Source organism: Dunckerocampus dactyliophorus, chromosome 3 (assembly GCF_027744805.1).
Source record: "Dunckerocampus dactyliophorus isolate RoL2022-P2 chromosome 3, RoL_Ddac_1.1, whole genome shotgun sequence".
In the NCBI taxonomy this organism is placed as follows: domain Eukaryota; kingdom Metazoa; phylum Chordata; class Actinopteri; order Syngnathiformes; family Syngnathidae; genus Dunckerocampus; species Dunckerocampus dactyliophorus.
Genome location: NC_072821.1, coordinates 32,020,417 through 32,038,716, shown reverse-complemented (window position 1 = coordinate 32,038,716; position 18,300 = coordinate 32,020,417). Strand labels below are relative to the sequence as shown.

The window sequence follows — 18,300 nt, the reverse complement described above, 5'->3', positions numbered from 1 at the left end:
AGTGTTTAGACTGAAATGATAATCTGAGCATTAAAAAAAAAAAAAAAAAAAATCTCCACTTTCCTGCTACTCAACTGTTCAACTTTCCAACAAATGCTGTTCATAAACAAGCAAAGATGCCAACATGTCCTCAAGTGACATTAGCCACCATAATTCCAACTGGTCTTCAACAAACCACAAGTTCTGTGCAAGATGGGCGAGTTGTTCCATCCTAGAACCCACATCGTGCATGAGCTTGGAATCTTGGGGAAATCACACTTTTTAAACATGACAGTGAATGTAAAATACACAAAGAATATTATCTAGCGTTCATCTTACTACTGTAATTCATTTAAAACTATAGTTGCTCAGTAGTAGCCATTTTAGTTAGTTGGTATATTTCATGCATGACTTTCCATTGACTTATTTTTCTTGTAAAATGAGTAATGTTTTCTAACAGTCAGTGCAGTTCAGAATACCCTATTTCTGAAGTCAGAACCTCAATTTTTACTTTGACCATTTGTTCTACTAGTTACTACCACTACCACCACCACTACTACTGCTCCTATATTGTGTGAACATGTACAGGTGCAGTCAGGAATATTTGGTTAAATGTCCCTTAGTAAGTTTCACCTCAACTTTTTCTAACCCTCAAACGCCCCCCTCCACATACACGTACGCACACACACACACACACACACACACACACACACACACACACACACACACACAGGGTTTCCATTGGTGCCGCCGTGTTACCACAAAGTACAGCATGATATCTTTGGACGTGGCAGGTGTATTTTGTAGTTTGACCTCATACGTCAAACATAGAGACAACATCATTCTGGTCAGGTCGAGGGTGGCCTAAGTGCTCATATTCAAACTGTGACATACACGACCGTTTAAACGCTCACCACGTGCACACCGCTGCGTCTTGGTCCATGTCTTTTACCTTTTTCCTTCTATTTGTCTTTGTGGGAGTCGAGTTTGTGTCTGATTCGGTGCCCAAAGAAAATGTTTTTCCTTTCTGTAATGTCTCTGTTGAATTGCCATTGTTAGAACGTCTTTGTTGTTGTTTTTCTTTCTTTGCAGGATACCTTTTTAATATTTTATGTACTTGTATACACCACATCTCAAAAGATTCTAATTAGTTATTGTCCAAGTTTCAGAGCAATATAATAAAGTAAACGTTATGTACCACTTCCTCTGAGGCCCTTTTCCTTGATGTTGAAACAAAAAATAAAAAAATTTGAGTCGAGCTATTCAACATTTATTTTCTTTCTCCCATGATCTCTTTATTGATATTGTTTGTACTAAATATTTAAATCCCTCAACTAATTCAATCATTTAAAAAAAAAAATTGTATACATGGTCTTGGTCTTTTTTGCATTTCATTCTGTAAATTGTTCCCACATCTTTGATGGTATCCAATAGGGCTGTCTTCGACTTTGAATTTTCAGAGTCAAATCAAATTTCTTAGATTGTTTGAAGTTGATTAAACTTTTTTTTTTTAATCATAGCTAATGGGGGGGTCCCTCCAAATAAACAGATCTCATTTGCGACTTTTTTCACCGCAAAGAAAAAAGCTAAAACACTCAAACATGGTAGCTGCAACAACAGTATGTCAGTCAGGCATGTAAGTCAGAATGGTACAATCTTGGTAACATGACATTTTCAAACGATTCGACTGCAAGGTCGATCGTCAAATCAGACTCCTCCGAATCGAATCCTCGAATAGTCTCTAATATTGTAGGACAGCACCAATATCCACTACGTTTTGCTGGTCATTTTCAGCAGGCAGCGCACTACTATCATCCGCGTATCGCAAGTTGTTCACATTTCGCCTTCCAATAGAAAGTAAGCATGCACCCATCGATAGGCGTCAATTTCCTTAATTTTGGGGGATCAGCCGATGCTTACATATGAAACCGATCTTATCCACCAATTTTATTTACCTCCGCAAAGGTCTGAATTCTGCTTATGAGCAGTAAAAAGAGCATAGCTACTGCAACCAAGGGCTTCCGGATGCCCGCTACTAAGTTTGGTGTCAATAAAGGACAGGGGCCACGGCTGCAGGAGGCACACTTATTCATGTACACAGCTCTCTTTAGCAAGAGTCAAGAGACTAGCAACACACACAACACACTTCCGGCCTTCAAAATAAGAGCGCGGTGTGCCACATTTTGTGGTAACAAAATAAGGGTGTCATAAAAAATAGCTTACACTACTATGAGGAAAACGACTGACTTCAGGGCATGAGACGACTAGGCATTTTCACTTGCTGTGCAATTTATTTTTGGTAAGAGGCTCAAATCGGGTCTGCAGTGGAGCTTATTGTGCAAGTTTAGTTTGTCTTTTGAAATGTGAAAAATAAGAGACTAAAGGGGCTGATCATTTAGTAGTTCGGACAGCAGTTTTCACATTTTCACTGGTATTGTTCAACAATGGTTCCAATGTAAGACTGGAACATGTGTGCTGTATGCAGTCAGTCATTTACAAAAATCGGAATAGCCAGGTCAGGCTTTTTAAAGATCAGGGATCAGCCAAAAATCTGTGCACCCCTACTAGAAACACCTCTTAGATTTCCAGTGTGGTGAAAGATTAGTTCTGTATAAATATTAAAAAGGGATGTGGATAGACTACGTTGTTGTGGCACACATGGCTTTTTGTGTCCCGTCTAAATGTGTGCGCTTGATTATTTCTTGTTAATTCTTGTTATTTGATTATTTCTTCTATGTTGGCAGTCTATATCATTTTTCATGATCAACTCTCTCAAAAGCAGACACCAAGAGTTTTCGTATAATATACAGAGGCAGCGGAGTCATTGAAACACAAATCACCCCCAAAACTTTTGGCCTGTATTTTTATTTTTTAAGTTTTACTTTTAGGCGTTCTGTTTATTGCAAAGGTGAAAAGTGACGGATCATTTTATCATTTGCAGGAGGAGCGAGTGCATTCATTAACGAATGAATCTTCTTTTTCTTCCTTTCTTCTGACAGACGTTATCAGCCAGTGGCAAGGCGAGACAAAAGAACGTGTCATCTCACTTGTCCTCACCCATTTGCCACTACTCAAACCAGGCAACGTTGAAGCTAAAGGCGAGTACATGCGCCTGCTCCCGCGCATCCTTGCTCACACAATTGAGCATGGTCGTCACCTGGAAGAGTCTCGCCAGCTCTTGTCGTATGCCCTCATCCACCCTGCCACCTCCCTGGAGGACCGTGCCGCGTTGGCCCTGTGGCTCAACCACCTGGAGGAGAGGGCTGCTGCCAGGGGAGACTCACTGGAAAGGCCATCTCCTACCGGGCCACATCATCGCCAATCCACTCCGCCATCCACCCTTACATCAGGATCCTCCATCAACAGCTCTTCATCGGGTAACCTGTACTCTTCGCACCACCATCACCAGCGCTACGGGTCAGATGATCGCCTAAATGGATGGCAGAGCTCCAGGGATTCAGGATTGGGTGGAGGTTGGCAGCAGCAGGCATATGAGAATGGACACCTGCCTCTTTACCCATCATCCTCAGTACCAGCAACCATCAACACAGTTGGAACTGGTGGAAGTGGTAACGCAAGTAAGTGAATTCTGGATGGATGGATGGATGGATGGATGGATGGATGGATGGATGGATGGATCCTAATATGGATAAAGAAAGAACACACTCAGTCAGTCACAGAGTAGCTTTGCTACGTATATGAACAACTTGGCTTTGTTCTCAAGCTTTAATTATAGTGCCTGAAGTGACAGATTTTTCTTGGTGCAACCTGTCCTTTGACCTTCCTTGTTAGAGGTTAAAAGCCAGACAATTCAGAGTGAGGGTAGGTTGCTGGTTCGGTAGGTCGCGACACAATGCTCCATACTGGCTTTGCTGACTGTACTTTGACTGCTGAAACGCAGATTTTTATTTTTTAAATGAAGGGAACTCCGTATCTTTATCAATTTTTTCTTTTTTTTTTAATTAATCAGAGGTGGGAGGATGAGCCCACCCAGTTATTCCAGCAGCTGCCGTAATGTGCTTTGTTTTTGCAGCAGGCCGGAAAGTAAACAAAGCCATGTCGACCGTGTGGAAGTACTTTTTCATTGTTGATGAAAATTGTCCGACAGCCACTTGCGATGTCTGCAAAATAACAATTTCAAGGGATGGTGATAGCAGAGCTGCATTCAGTACACATTCCACACATTTCATCCGTAATCTGACAACCAAATGTTATAACGGAGCACGAAGCGCACAGACAAAAAAACTGCTACGCCAAAGCAACAAACGCTGGACTTTCGGAGGAAAGACAAACACACTAGGGGTGTCACAACATTTCTTGTTCAGGGAAAAAAAAACGTCTCGTGGGCACGTAGGCCTGGGACGATAATAGTCATTAATCACACCATCAATTTTCTATGCCACTTATCCTAATTAGAGTCACGGGGGTATGCTGGAGCCTATCCCAGCTGACTTCGGGCAAGAGGTGGGGTACACCCTGGACTGGTGTCGCCAGCCAATCGCAGGGCACCATTCACATTCACATTCATACATGTGGACAATTTAGAGTCTCCAATTAACCTAACATGCATGTTTTTGGAATGCGGGAGGAAGCCAGAGTACCGGGGGAGAACTCAAGCAGGTACGGGGAGAATATGCAAACTCCACACAGAGATGACCAACGAAGATTCACACAACTGAGCATGGCCGTCACCCCGAAGAGTCTCGCCAGCTCTTACCGTATGTCCTCATCCTCCCTGGAGGTGCATTATTTTTAATGCTTTCACAACCATATTCAATTGCAAAAATTCATGTTTGTAAAAAAAAAAAAAAGCTTATTATTAAAAGAAAAAAAAGATTGGATCGGCAAGGCTATAAAATAAATCGGATCGGATCAGAAGCCAAAAAATGTGGATCAGGACATCCCGAGTACTTTGGTGAATGGATGACGTCAAAAATCTGCATCCCAAGATGGAATTAATGGGACTTCTTGGGACTTCTCCACAAATGTTATGCTTTTTATTTTTATTTTACTACGACGATGAGCAGCAAAGGATTTTACTTCCATCTTCTGTTCCTTGATTCTCCACAGAGTGCAAGTGGAACGTGCAACTAGAATGTCTAACCAGGCTGTCGGTGACATGCAAAGCGCCATGCACCTGATTCCCAAACACATAAGCAAGCCTTTTCTATAGTCGGGGTGTCATGGGATTTCGTGAGATCAAAACGTGACAAGATTTCTCCATCCATCCATCCATCCATCTTATACCGCTAATCCGAGATTGGGTCACGGGGGCAACAGCCTAAGCAGGGAGGCCCAGATTTTCCTTTCCCCGGCCACTCCAAAGGTCTTCAAAGTATTCTTTCCACCGATCCACAACATCCCGAGTCGAGGTCAGCAGCAAACCATCCCCACCATACACGGTGTTGACTGTGCACTGCTTCCCCCTCCTGAGACACCGAATGGTGGTCCAGAATCTCTTCGAAGCCGTCCGAAAGTCGTTCTCCATGGCTTCTCCGAACTCCTCCCATGTCCGAGTTTTTGCCTCAGCGACTGCCAGAGCCGCAGACCGCTTGGCCTGCCGATACCTGTCAGCTGCTTCCGGAGTCCCATGAGCCAAAAAGGCCCGATAGGACTCCTTCTTCATCTTGACGGCATCCCTCACCACTGGTGTCCACCAACTGGTTCTGGGATTACCGCCACGACAGGCACCAACCACCTTATGGCCACAGCTCCGATCAGCTGCCTCGACAATAGAGGCACGGAACATGGCCCATTCAGACTCAATGTCCGCCACCTCCCTCGGAACATGGTCGAAGCTCTCCCGGAGGTGGGAGTTGAAACTCCTTCTGACAGGGGACTCTGCAGGTCGTTCCCAGCAGACCCTCACAATACGTTTGGGCCTGTCAGGTCTGACCGGCATCCTCCCCCACCATCGGAGCCAACTTACCACCAGGTGGTGATCAGTTGACAGCTCCGCCCCTCTCCTCACCCGAGTGTCCAAAACATATGGCCGCAAGTCCGATGATACCACCACAAAGTCAATCATGGAAGTGCGGCCTAGGGTGTCCTGGTGCCAAGTGCACATGTGGACACCCTTATGCTTGAACATTGTGTTTGTTATCGACAATCTGTGACGAGCACAGAAGTCCAATAACAAAGCACCGCTCGGGTTCAGGGGGGCCGTTCCTCCCAATCACGCCTCTCCAGGTCTCACTGTCGCTGCCAACGTGAGCATTGAAGTCCCCCAGCAGAACAAGGGAATCGCCTGAGGGAGCACACTCCAGTACTTCCTCTAGAGACTCCAAAAAAGGTGGGTATTCTGAACTGCTGTTTGGCGCATAAGCACAAACAACAGTCAGGACCCGTCCCCCCACTCGAAGGCGGAGGGAAACTACCCTCTCGTTCACCGGGTTAAACTCCAACATGCCGGCCACAAGCCGGGGTGCAACAAGAATTGCCACCCCGGCCCGTCGCCTCTCACTGCTGGCAACGCCAGAGTGGAACAAGGTCCAACCCCTCTCAAGAGGACTGGTTCCGGAGCCCTTGCTGTGCGTTGAGGTGAGTCCGACTATATCTAGCCGGAACCTCTCAACCTCATGCACCAGCTCAGGCTCTTTCCCTACCAGAGAGGTGACATTCCATGTCCCTAGAGCTAGTTTCTGTAGCTGAGGATTGGACCGCCAAGGTCCCCGCCTTCGGCTGTCACCCAGGTCACTCTGCACCCGACCCCTTTGGCCCCTCCCATGAGTGGTGAGCTCACTGGAGGGGGGACCCATGTCGTCTCTTCGGGCTGTGCCCGGCCGCTCCCCATGGGCGTAGGCCCGGCCACCAGATGCTCGCCATCGTGCCTCTCCTCCAGGCCTGGCTCCAGAGGGGGGCCTCGGTGACCTGCGTCCGGGCAAGGGAAAACGTGGTCCAATGTTTTTTGTCATCATAGAGGTCTATTGAGCTACTCTTTGTCTGATCCCTCACCTAGGACCTGTTTGTCGTGGGTGACCCTAGCAGGGGCATAGAAACCCCTGACAACTTAGCTCCTAGGATCATCGGGACACGCAATCTCCTCCACCACGATAAGGTGGTAGCTCAGGGAGGAGACAAGATTTCTCGTTCAGAAAAAAACTGATCGTGAAAATAAATACATTAATCACATGATCATTTTGATGGATCATTTTGCTGACCTCCATATATTGCCATGTGCATGCGTGTCTGTTTTCCACGGCTCTCACCTCCAAACAGGCAGGAAGAGGATTCACTGTGTGCATTGGTTCAGCACCTAGACGCCTCATAGAACAGATTGAGATGTTGTGAGACTGAGTGAGACCTCTTGTCAGTCATACAGTCACTTTGTTTCTGTAGCCGGAGGCGGGGCCGCTAGCATACACACAATAAATGAGGAGCAATGCAAGGTTGTAGAAATTAGGAGGAAAAAAGATGAATGCAAAGCCAAATGCCACAGCCCTTGTGTGGCAATATTAATAATGAGCAAGGTGAGCCCATCAACATAAACGAGCCAGTATGCTGAATTTGTTCTAAAGTGGTGGCAACATAAACAAAACAAACTTACCTAAACATTACCCACCTAAACATGTCCACCCAACCCAAGTTTTCCCATCTAGGAAAAAAAAAACTACACACTGATAGTCAACACTCACTGAGACATTTGATCTTCAAAGTAAATACAAATGGAACAGTGAAAAATGGTGTGTGTTTAGATAGAGTAGTTTAATACATTGCTATACATTGTAGTTTAATACAGCTGAAAAGCCAGCATTTCAAGAAATGTTGCAAACGTTTGACAGACTGTACGAGTTGCCTGTGAGAAAATAAGTGTCACGACCACCAATTCCACAACTTTATAGAGTGAATGATGACACATAAAGGAAATATTGCATTATTATGATATATTATTATATATAATCACAACAGTGGTTTATTTGGTCTCAAAAATTGTAGACGGTATCTTTTGGCGTCAATTTGTGGGACAGTAGACATTTCAACTCGCATTTTTTTGTGACTTGTTAAATAAAGCTTATTTGTCCTAAAATGAACGTTACAGTCTCGTCTCGTGAGTTGGGTGGTCATTTTTCATGGCATTATGATTGCTGCTGACCTGTGAAAATAAAGCATTGGCTACATCCAATTCTACTACTCTATTACAAAATACAATATGCAGGATTTTGATCTGACTGCCGGTCAATATTTTAACCACTCAGTCGCTACTCCACCCTTGTTTTGGTTGCTGACTCGCTTTTGTGGCTTCTGTCTTCTTTGTCTCATTTTACTGCATGCTGTGTGTCTTCTTCCGTGGTAGGATTTATAGCACTGGCATGTGTACTACATCTTATTTGAGTCGTTTGAGGTGATTTTGTGTGTACAGGAATATTTAATGATACAATCCCGAAAATGTAATTTTCTTATCTTTCTGTGTGGACAGGGCCTTTGATTATTTCCCCCGTCATTCAACCCTAATTTCTAATCTCGCTTTAGGATGAAGAATGTTTTTTTTTTTTTAAACTCCACCAACAGTACATAAGGATATGAAGTAAATAGGTCCTTTTTAAAATAGACGTAGTGCGCGCGCAGGTGATCGGATCGGTTTATTTAAACTCACCAATCGATGAACGCACGTCAAAAATCCTGACTTTGTAAAGCCCACAAACAACTCCTTTGAAGCGACCACTGTTTCTGACAGAATCTCTTAAGATACCTGCAGAGAGTGAGCGATGTGGAAGACAACACAGTGATGAGGCTGACCTGTTGAAACTGAACGGAACCAGTGTCAGAGCAGGATATTTCCAGACAAGAATGCAAGGGCTGTGTGGTTTTTTCCCCCTGTTCCTGGTACACGAAAGAAACAGCTGAGGTTTATAAATAAAGACATATTTAAAACTATGCTGGCAGCCCCAAGAAATGTCATCTTGTAAGTTCGACGGCTTGCAGCCCAAGACCTATAAGTAAGCTCTCCAGGGTTTCAGAACTCATGAACCAGAGTTACCTGTGCTCACAGGAAACCAGTAGGCTGGTCAAACACAACCCAACTGGAAAAAGTAGAATAAATGAATCTCTCTAGCACGCAAGGATCATGGTGATGTTCAAGTATGTAATCCATCTCATTGGCACCTATTCTAGAGTCAGGTGTTTTATTTTATTTAACTGTCCTAGCGGTTCTAAATCAGTAACAAAGCGAGTCTTAAGCTCCAGCTGTGTTCATGTGGTTATGATCATTCTTACTAGAATATTATTTTCCTATCACATCACCAAGTGTGCTATTGATGGGACCATCCGCTCGACCCCCGCTCGCAGTTTGAGCTGGAGCCCAAGCCACAGCGGAGCATGCCATACATCCTTTCCCTTGTAAGGCAGCCTTTGTGGGAGACTGTATTTAGGGTAAATGGCTAATATTTAGGGAATGGAACATGTAATGTTAGCTGGGCACCTATTTTAAACAGGGCCCGTGAAGTCCTATACATAGCGCCAACAGTAAGAGGATCACATATAGGATTAGAAAAGAGAGCAACACAAACCCAACACTCTTTGGCCCTTCACCAATGTATCCAGTTTACTTACTTTCACAATTGTAAAGAATGTGTGCTACCACGATTGAATGTTCATTTTTCTATCACCAATCCAGGTGCTACAGTCCAGGCTGATACTGCAACACACCAGCACTTAATACCACGGATGTCAGGATGTTTCATGGTCCATATTTTTTGTCCATTAAAACCCCTGGAAGAACAACATCGCTTATGGGTTAACTTTGTACACCTCATTATGTCTCCCAAGTGGCAGTGCACCAAAGAAAAGAAAAGTGAAAATGAACGTCATAAAAAGCTCAGAGAGAGGAGACACGCCCACCAATATCGACTGCTTGTTTGGTCCAAACCGCTCCACTGTTGCAACCATCATTAAGGATAAAGATGATTGAATGCTAACGGGGTCATGGATTCCATGCACTGTTACAAGGAGATCTGGGGGGAGATGAGGACGTTAGCCTTCCAGACTAGCCTGGGGCAACTGACTTTTTATCTCCAAATATCCATCTATCTATCTCTAATTTTCACATTTTGATTTAACTGTAGTTTGTGCACACCTGGAGGTTAGAACGAGTCAAACAAAGTTGGATTTGACAAACTAACTGTAGATTTGTCCTAACCAAATATCATGACATCACCATTATTAACAACAACAAAAAAATAGCAGCAGCTCGGAAGTACAAACCATGGCTCGTGTTGAGGGTGGATGTTTGTTTATGTCGTTGCCAAGTGTTTGCGGTGCGTTTGGGACACTAACACGCGAGGGGGCCAAGGCAGTGGGGTGGTCCCACACGGGAGAAAAGGAGTGCTTGATTTGCTCACCATCTCACCCAGCAGCACAGTAAGTGTAGTCTAGCCTCGTGGAGCGTTTTTTTTTTTTAATGATCTTTTATTGGAGCTATTTTCTTTAGTGTTATCGGATTTATTGGTATGACGTCATCATTCCTCATATTGGCCCAATATTTGCACCCCTAGTAGAAAGGCCTGCATGCCAACCACAGGGATGAAAGTAAGGAGTTGTTCTCTTTATTACTGTTTCATTTCATTCTTATATTTCATCTTTTTATGACTATTTTGTAGGCTTCCTTGACTTCACTCTTTCACGGTTTTTCAAAAATGTAATAAATCATGCTGTTTCTCGGTTTGAATACCGTCCGTTATTTGTCAAAAATATGCATATTTAAGCAAATTGTATGTATTTATTGCCTGAATTAAGCATTTTCAAGCATAAAAATGGTTCAATGAAGTGAAATACAAATACAGGTATAAAGCATTCAAGAGATGCGTTCAAAGACGCTGGGATGACATGTAGTATTCTACACTGGTGACTAGGTGTCAGTAATGGTACTGTAATGCTGGGTGAGACACACAAGCACCAGACTTGATCGCCAGAACAACAGGCTTTTATTGCAGGTTTAAATCTCACAGCAGGCACAATAATCCCTAACACGAGCTACTGCTGTGACTGGAACCCTCGCCAAGATAAAACAGATACAGTAGATAAAACACATTTACAGAACACACACGAATACGGGTCTTATTTATGTGTAAAATGGCTTAGTTTTTTCTTATGTCAACTATATTGGGTAGTAGGAGTGTAAAGGTGCCTATAGGGTGTTATTTCATGTCTAGAGGGCTACCGTATTTAGAAGGTAAACAGGTTTTCTGTGCTCTGTGAAAATATTCCATTTATGTATATCGCTTATCACGGGCGGGTCTGGAACCAATTAACCACGATAAACGAGGGATTAATGTATACGATCTGTTAAACACAAAAAAGTCAACATTGAATAACGCCAGACGGACACAGCTTTAAAAGTGGCCCCCAGAAAACCACTTGGCTGCAACCTGGTTAGGAGTTTAACTAGGGCTATCGAGTCGATTAAAATGTTTAATCGCGGTTAGTCGCATTTTTATCCATAGGTAAGTCGTGATTAATCCATTGTGTGGTGTACACTAGCAAAACATGTTGTCAAGTTCTTTTGGACTAAAGTCAGCATGCACACTTCAACTCCTGTAAAATTTTCTCGAGTTTTATTTCACACTTTCTCACTTATTTACAGCAGCTTGTCAGGTTAGGTTGATAACCGTTGACTCAAAGAGGAATAGCATCAAATTACTACTCAGACTAATGAGTTGCATCTTGAAGCAATAATAGTTGTGCAGCCACCTAGCATCATATAATGCATGTCATAGGTATGTCACATAGGTATCAAACAATTTGCCAATTTGCCATCATAATTTGTATCAGGGATTTGAAAGGCATGTATTCTTGGCATCATAACGCCATAAGAATTGTCACACTCTTTGAATACACGTACAATCATGTGATGCTTATTTTTAACAAAATATTGTCAAATAGGACAAATTTGACAAAAGATATTTCACTTGACCTCCTGGTTCTTCAACCCAAGGAGGTCACACCATTTTTTTTTTTTTTTTACAAACTTGAAATTGGAAATTTCCTGTCTTTCTCCTGGTTTGCCCTGGCAGACGTGTGTTGGCACTGACGTGTACACGCCCTTCTTGGCTCGGCATCCTTGCATCAGTGGGTCTCATGTGCAAACATGGGTCACCGTAAGGAGAAATTGGATTTCTTCCCAAATCAAACCCCATTTCCTTCAAGATTGGTGAGAGCTTGCTTTCCTATTTGGACTCTGGTCACCTCAGTTGCTCCAATCCGGAGGGGTGGGATTGTGCGGTTGATGCTCCAAGATCATACTGATTCCTGTTTGAGTGAATTCCACGTTGGATTTGTTGAGCGTTTTTTGAAACAAAGTTTCCCAAGAGCAAGTCTGCCTTCTCCGATGTTTGTTCTTGCGCTTGACCAGAGTTTGGATGAACCGGTCATTGATTGTAATCCTTCGTTGGGTGAAGGATTCATCTGTGCTGCAATTCGGTGTGTGTCAAATGTATCGGCTTTGACCCCCCACAATAAAGCTCAGTATCTTCATGTTTAGAAAGCGCTAACCGACTAAAGTTGAGTTGGGCATACCTGTTTTGCTCTGGGAAGAATGGACGAGGCCTTCCAGAGAGTTCTCTAGTTCTTCCTTTGATGGTTTGACCTTACAGGCCATTTCTTTTGGAAAAACTGCCTCCCACTTTAGTTGAATGCGAATTGCTTCGAATCTATTTTGCCATCCAGTGTCGTCAGTGTATCCTCTTGTGATGATCTTAGCAATGTTGAAATAGCTTCCTGAACAGTTTGGATAGCTCCCTTCTGGTCTAGTGGTGTTGAATTGCCTTTTGACTTTACAAGCCCTACTTGAGTCACTTGGTTTGTGTTCCATTTAAATACACGACAGTTCCATGGGTTTGCAACGATTTACTCTGCGCAACTACGTAGTCTCTCCGCTCTTCTCTCGTTACACTCATTTGAGTACTAGTGTTTCTTTGTAAATCTACTACATCTACCAGTTCTTTACTCTGTGCAGCCACCAAGCATCATATAATGCATGTCATAGGTATGTCACATAGGTATCAAACAAGTCAATTTGCCATCATAATTTGTATCAGCGATTTGAAAGATTGCATTTTTATCATCATCATCGTCATAAGAATTGTCATAATTTGATGAATACACATACAGTCATGTGATGCTTATTTTTAACAAAATATTCTCAAATAAGCCAAATTTGACAGAATACGTGACTGTCCAATTACTTGTTAGTACCATTCCTTTGGATGCATGATTTAAAAGTGTCTTGTTTTGTGATTGACAGTCCTAACAAGCAGCAATCAGCCTCACAGTCCTCTGAAGCGCTCAGTGTCACTCACTCCTCCAATGAGCGGTCCGAGCAACCATCCCATGGGTCCTGTCTGGTTGTCCCAGGAAGATCTACGTAGTAGCAGAGGCCCAGCCCCCGATCACGCACCCCTATCCCCTCAAAGCAGCATTGCTTCTTCAGGCAGCGGAGGAAGTGAACATCTGGAAGAGGGCAGTTTAGGAGGCGGCTCGGGTCTGCATCGCAGTTCCTTCCATGAGGAGGGTAGTGGCATGAGGGGTGAGTAGTAGTAGTAGTAGTAGTATACTAACTGTATATTTAGTAGTCTCTCTTTTATTTACTCAGCGCCAACAACTCCCATTTCTTTCAAAGCACTATTAAAGTCATCCAGCGTTTGGTATATTTAAGACGAGCCAGAAGATTAGTTTCATTTGCTTTCATTGATAAAGTGTGCATCACAGTGGAAGTTAAATAATACTGCTTATTGGAAGCATGTGGACACCGTGGTTAACTTAAAAGCACATGATTTGTTGTCCCCGATAGATACAAACAGTAAGCAATGCGACAAATACTTGTAGTATTTAAACCAATTTAATACAGTTCCTTAATGGTCGGTTGTGTCACGGTTTTTATATGCTCAATTATTAGTCCAAAAATATGTTTTTGTGCAAATGTTAAATTTTTTTGCCTAAATTAAGGATTTTCAAGCAGAAAACTAGCTAAATGAAGTAAAATACAAATATAAGGCATTCAGAAGACACATTCAAAGGTGTTGCGACGATATGTAGAATTCTACACTGGTGACTAGTTGTTAGTACTTGTAATGATATTTTAATGTTGGGTGAGACGCACAAGCACCAGACTTTTGAATGATCTCACAACAGGCACAATACTTCCTAACATGAGCTGCTGTTGCGGCCCTAACTCACGCCAAGCTAAAACTCAACTCTGAACCCCTGACGTCACTTCCTGTCCGTCCCAAACTCATCTCCCCTAGTACCGGAACACATTTACAGCAACACACGCATAAGTTCAAGTCTTATTTAAATCTTAAATGGCATGTTTACTCTTATGTCTACTATATTGGGTAATACTATAGGGCAGGGGTGTCCAAAGTATGGCGACTGTTTCAAAAAAATAAAATAAAAAATAAATAATAAATGTGTTTGTAACAGTAATTGTAACAACATAATTGGACAAGAAAACTACAAAAAACATCAGCAAAAATGTGAAGAGAAAAAAGCTGTAAATCTCACGAGAAATTTTACAATAATAATTAATTTTACAAGAATAATACAATATTATGAGGAAATGTGACAAACAAACAAAACAACCTATAAAGTTGTAATTTTTGAAAAATTTGGTTGGGAAAAATGTTATGCGAGAAAGTCACAAACTCAATATTATGAGGAAAAACGATGTCATTACATTATTTTATGACATTGTTAGTCACATTACAGTTGAAATATTTAAAAAATTTTATTTTTTAGGTCATGAGAAACAAAACAAAGTTGTCATTTTTTTTTTAATTGTTTGAGGAAAAGTTTATATTATGGGAATAAAATCAAAATTTTTAGGCGCTAAAACAAGTTGCTCCTAATAATAAGCTTTTTCACTGTATATCACAAAGCTGAGATGCAGTTTCTTCTTGAAATATTATAACGTCTTATCATTTTGCTTTAAAAACTACCAAAGTGGGCCTTGCATCCTTTCATTTTTCCATATGTGGCCCTCGCTGGAAAAAGTTTGGACACCCTTGCTGGAGGAGTGTTTTTTCATGTCTAAAGGGCTCTAATAATGTCAGAAACGAAATTTAGAAGGTCATAAAGAGGTTTTCTACGCTGTAACGAGGAAAATATTACATTTGTAAATAAGAGATCCTACGTAATGGAAATTGACTATCACAGTCGGGTTTGGGACTAATGTGAAAAACCAAGGATTATTGTACTATGATGCATTCTACATACTGACTGGAAGCCGTCAAATAAATCAAATTGTTTCATAGAAAATGGTGGAAGTGCTTTAATGAATGCATGTCATATCACTGCTGCTGTGGACTGTCCCGAGGCCCGGAAATATTTATTATTCCACTGTTTCAATGTCATTCTTGTATGAATCCCACATTGGCATGAAATGCTATTGGAATAGACGGTATTTGTCTGTCTGTCATAGATGTTCCTTCATGGCTGAAGGGTCTCCGTCTCCATAAATATGCAGCACTGTTTTCCACCATGACGTATGATGAAATGATGTCACTTACGGAAGAACAACTGGAAGCACAGGTACAGCAGAATCCGTTTACAGTCGAGGTCCTTTGGACTGGCTGGCTGATGTGGGAACTTTTTACTACTAATAACAATAGCACGTTGGACTGTAGTTACAATTGAACTGGTAGGATCGATGCTTTTGGCCGATTTGAGACAACTTTTTGTAGTCAATCAATTTACCGTTTGCTCAAAATGTACGCATGTACTGTGTGTGTACGATGTATTCTTCCTGTTTCTGCAGAAAGTCACCAAAGGAGCAAGACACAAGATTGTTATCAGCATTCAAAAGCTCAAAGAGAGACAAAACTTGCTTCGCAGCCTAGAAAAGGTCAGTGACCAAATGTTTCTGTTCTTTCAGGCTACAGAGTCAGCAGATTGCAACCCAATTGCAGACGTAAGATAATCAAAGGCTCAACTAGAGACATTCGACATGCCGGCTACTAAACAAATGTTGTTGGTCTTCTTCTATGACAGCAGGTTTCAAGTAGCACTGCAAAGCATTGTTGCCACCTACAGGAGTATTAGGGGAAAAAAACAAAAATCCCCTTCACAATAAAAGCGCAAGGTTAAAAAGCCGCGATCCCCTGAAAATGGGTCCACGACCCATTTTTAGGTAATTGCTGCTGTAGGGCGTGGGTGTGCAATGACCACCTTTAAAACGAAAGGCCACTTTGATATTTTGTAAGGATAGCTAAGAAGTTATTTGTATTTCAAGAAAAACCTGCATCTCATCTTTGTGATATTGGTGAAAAAGCATATTATCAAGAAGCTATTAATAGTATCAACTTCGCTTTTTTCCCCATTGCTTTTTTTCTGCTTAAATAATCTTCATACATTTTCTTCTCGTAATATTATATTTGCAGAACATAACTTTTTCCCCAACCGGGTTTTTCAAAAATTACAACTTAATTTTGTTTTTTTCCTCATATTACAACTTTAATATTGAATCTCTATGCTACTAAAATTACATTATTTTTCTCTTAATAGTTTGCCTTTATTCTCTTGACATTACAACTTTTTCTGCAACCTAATTTTCCAAAAATTACAACTTAAAAAATAAGCATTTTCTTTAACATTTCAACTTTAAGCTGGTAAAATGACAGCATTTTCATTATTCTCATAAGATTACATTCTCGTGAGATTACAACGTACTTCTCTTCATATTTTGACTGTATTCTTGTAAAACTACTCTCTTCCTTTTTTAATTTAATTTTTTTACATTTTCTTGTCATCTGGACATCCTTGCTCTAGGGCATACCAGAGCATGGATTATGTTGGAAAGCTAAATCAAGCTTAATATTTGAGCCATTTCAACATATGATCCCATAGTAATTGTAACAAATAAAGACACCTGGTGCTTGGTGTAGTTCTTCACCTCACTTTACCATTTCTCTCTCCATTTGTCTTGGGTCCTTCCACCCGCCAGGATGTATTATTAGAAGGTGGTAATCTGCGTGTGCCACTGCAAGAACTCCATAATATCATCACAACACCTATCAAGGCTTTCAGTGGTGGCGAGGAGACGTCCTTACAGCGCCCTCCTCTGAACCCAGATGCCAAAAGTTCTGCACCTGGATCCCACCTTGCTGGAGGAGGTGGAGAGGTTGAGGCTAGCTCAAGTGTGATTGCGGAGGGAGATCTACCCAGCCAGTTTATTCGTGTCATGGGCAAAGGTGAGCTTGATAGCGCTCCCATTTAACTCAGTTAACATCATCATACATAAAGGTTGTCTTACGTCCAGTTTCTGTCTTATTCTCAGTTTGCACTCAACTACTAGTCTCGAGATCGGATGAGGACAACATCAGCTCATACCTGCAACTCATTGACAGGTGCCTTATACATGAGGTGCGCACCATCCTTGAAAGTAAACATCAAGTAGATCCCCACTTATTTGCTGTTTGACATTCGCTCTCCCGCATATTCAGAGATTTATTTTCTCTGCTTTAAACTGTGAATAATTTAATTTATGGTAACTTAAATCTAAAATGGTTTGATGGCGCTATCGGCATGGTAAAAAGTAGGTGTCTCAAGCCGATATCGGGCCGATATCAGCAAAAAAGTAAACAGTATCAGGATTATCGGACAAAATCTCTGCCATTGGCCCTCAGATACAAGCAGTCTATTCGAGATGCCGCATCAGCGCACAAGGAGTAGGAGTGATGTCGGCTGTGTGGCAGTTTTTTCGTGAAAGTCAGAAAAAGAAGAGACAGAGGAGTGCAAAACATGCCATGCACAAGTTTCCCGTGGTGGCACAGAACCGGAGAAGTTTAACACGACCAACCTCATCGCGTATTTGCAGCAGCATCACACGGGAAACTTGGCAAAATGTCATTAGCTGTAACACAGAAGATGACCAGCCCCCGTCGGTGGCGAGTAATAACGGGTTTAAACGCTTCATGGACCACCTCGACTCACGCTATATTATGCCTAGCTGTCAGTACATTGTCGACAAAACTATACACCACGTGCATAGTAGTTTTGTGAATCGTGACACCCCTAGTACTTGTAGAGTGCAGCAGCCATGAATCCAGCAGAGGGTGCTGTCTCACGAGTCAACATTTTCCAGCATGAAGATGCTGTGACAGGACGGGATGTTGCGTAACTGCATGTTTTGAAAGGACGCTACTGTCATGTGTACATTACGGTTGGGCGATATGGACCTTGGGATGTATCACGATATAATTAAATTTAGCGGAGTCGTGTATAAAAAGCTCCAAACCTTAACCCATATAATTGAAAAGAATTAAAATAAAAGTAAGCTTACCTGTGGCACTGTGTAGAGTGTCCAAAGCAAGCCGGTCTAGTCCAGTTGTT

At 42.1% G+C, this 18,300-nt stretch overlaps 1 protein-coding gene across 4 annotated transcripts in view; it reads left to right on the top strand.

Annotated features, from left to right (window-relative positions):
- samd4a (sterile alpha motif domain containing 4A) overlaps positions 1 to 18,300 on the top strand; it is a 69,973-nt gene that overhangs the window by 23,220 nt on the left and 28,453 nt on the right. For 2 of the 4 annotated variants that reach the window (XM_054769618.1, XM_054769617.1), the window contains exons 3-8: positions 2,979 to 3,557; positions 13,217 to 13,498; positions 15,392 to 15,501; positions 15,728 to 15,814; positions 16,913 to 17,159; positions 17,246 to 17,315. In XM_054769618.1, coding sequence (XP_054625593.1) covers positions 2,979 to 3,557; positions 13,217 to 13,498; positions 15,392 to 15,501; positions 15,728 to 15,814; positions 16,913 to 17,159; positions 17,246 to 17,315 — 1,375 coding nt within the window. Of the gene's footprint in view, positions 1 to 2,978; positions 3,558 to 13,216; positions 13,499 to 15,391; positions 15,502 to 15,727; positions 15,815 to 16,912; positions 17,160 to 17,245; positions 17,332 to 18,300 lie in introns of all 4 variants that reach the window. The other 2 variants (XM_054769616.1, XM_054769614.1) reach the window with 1 other exon arrangement.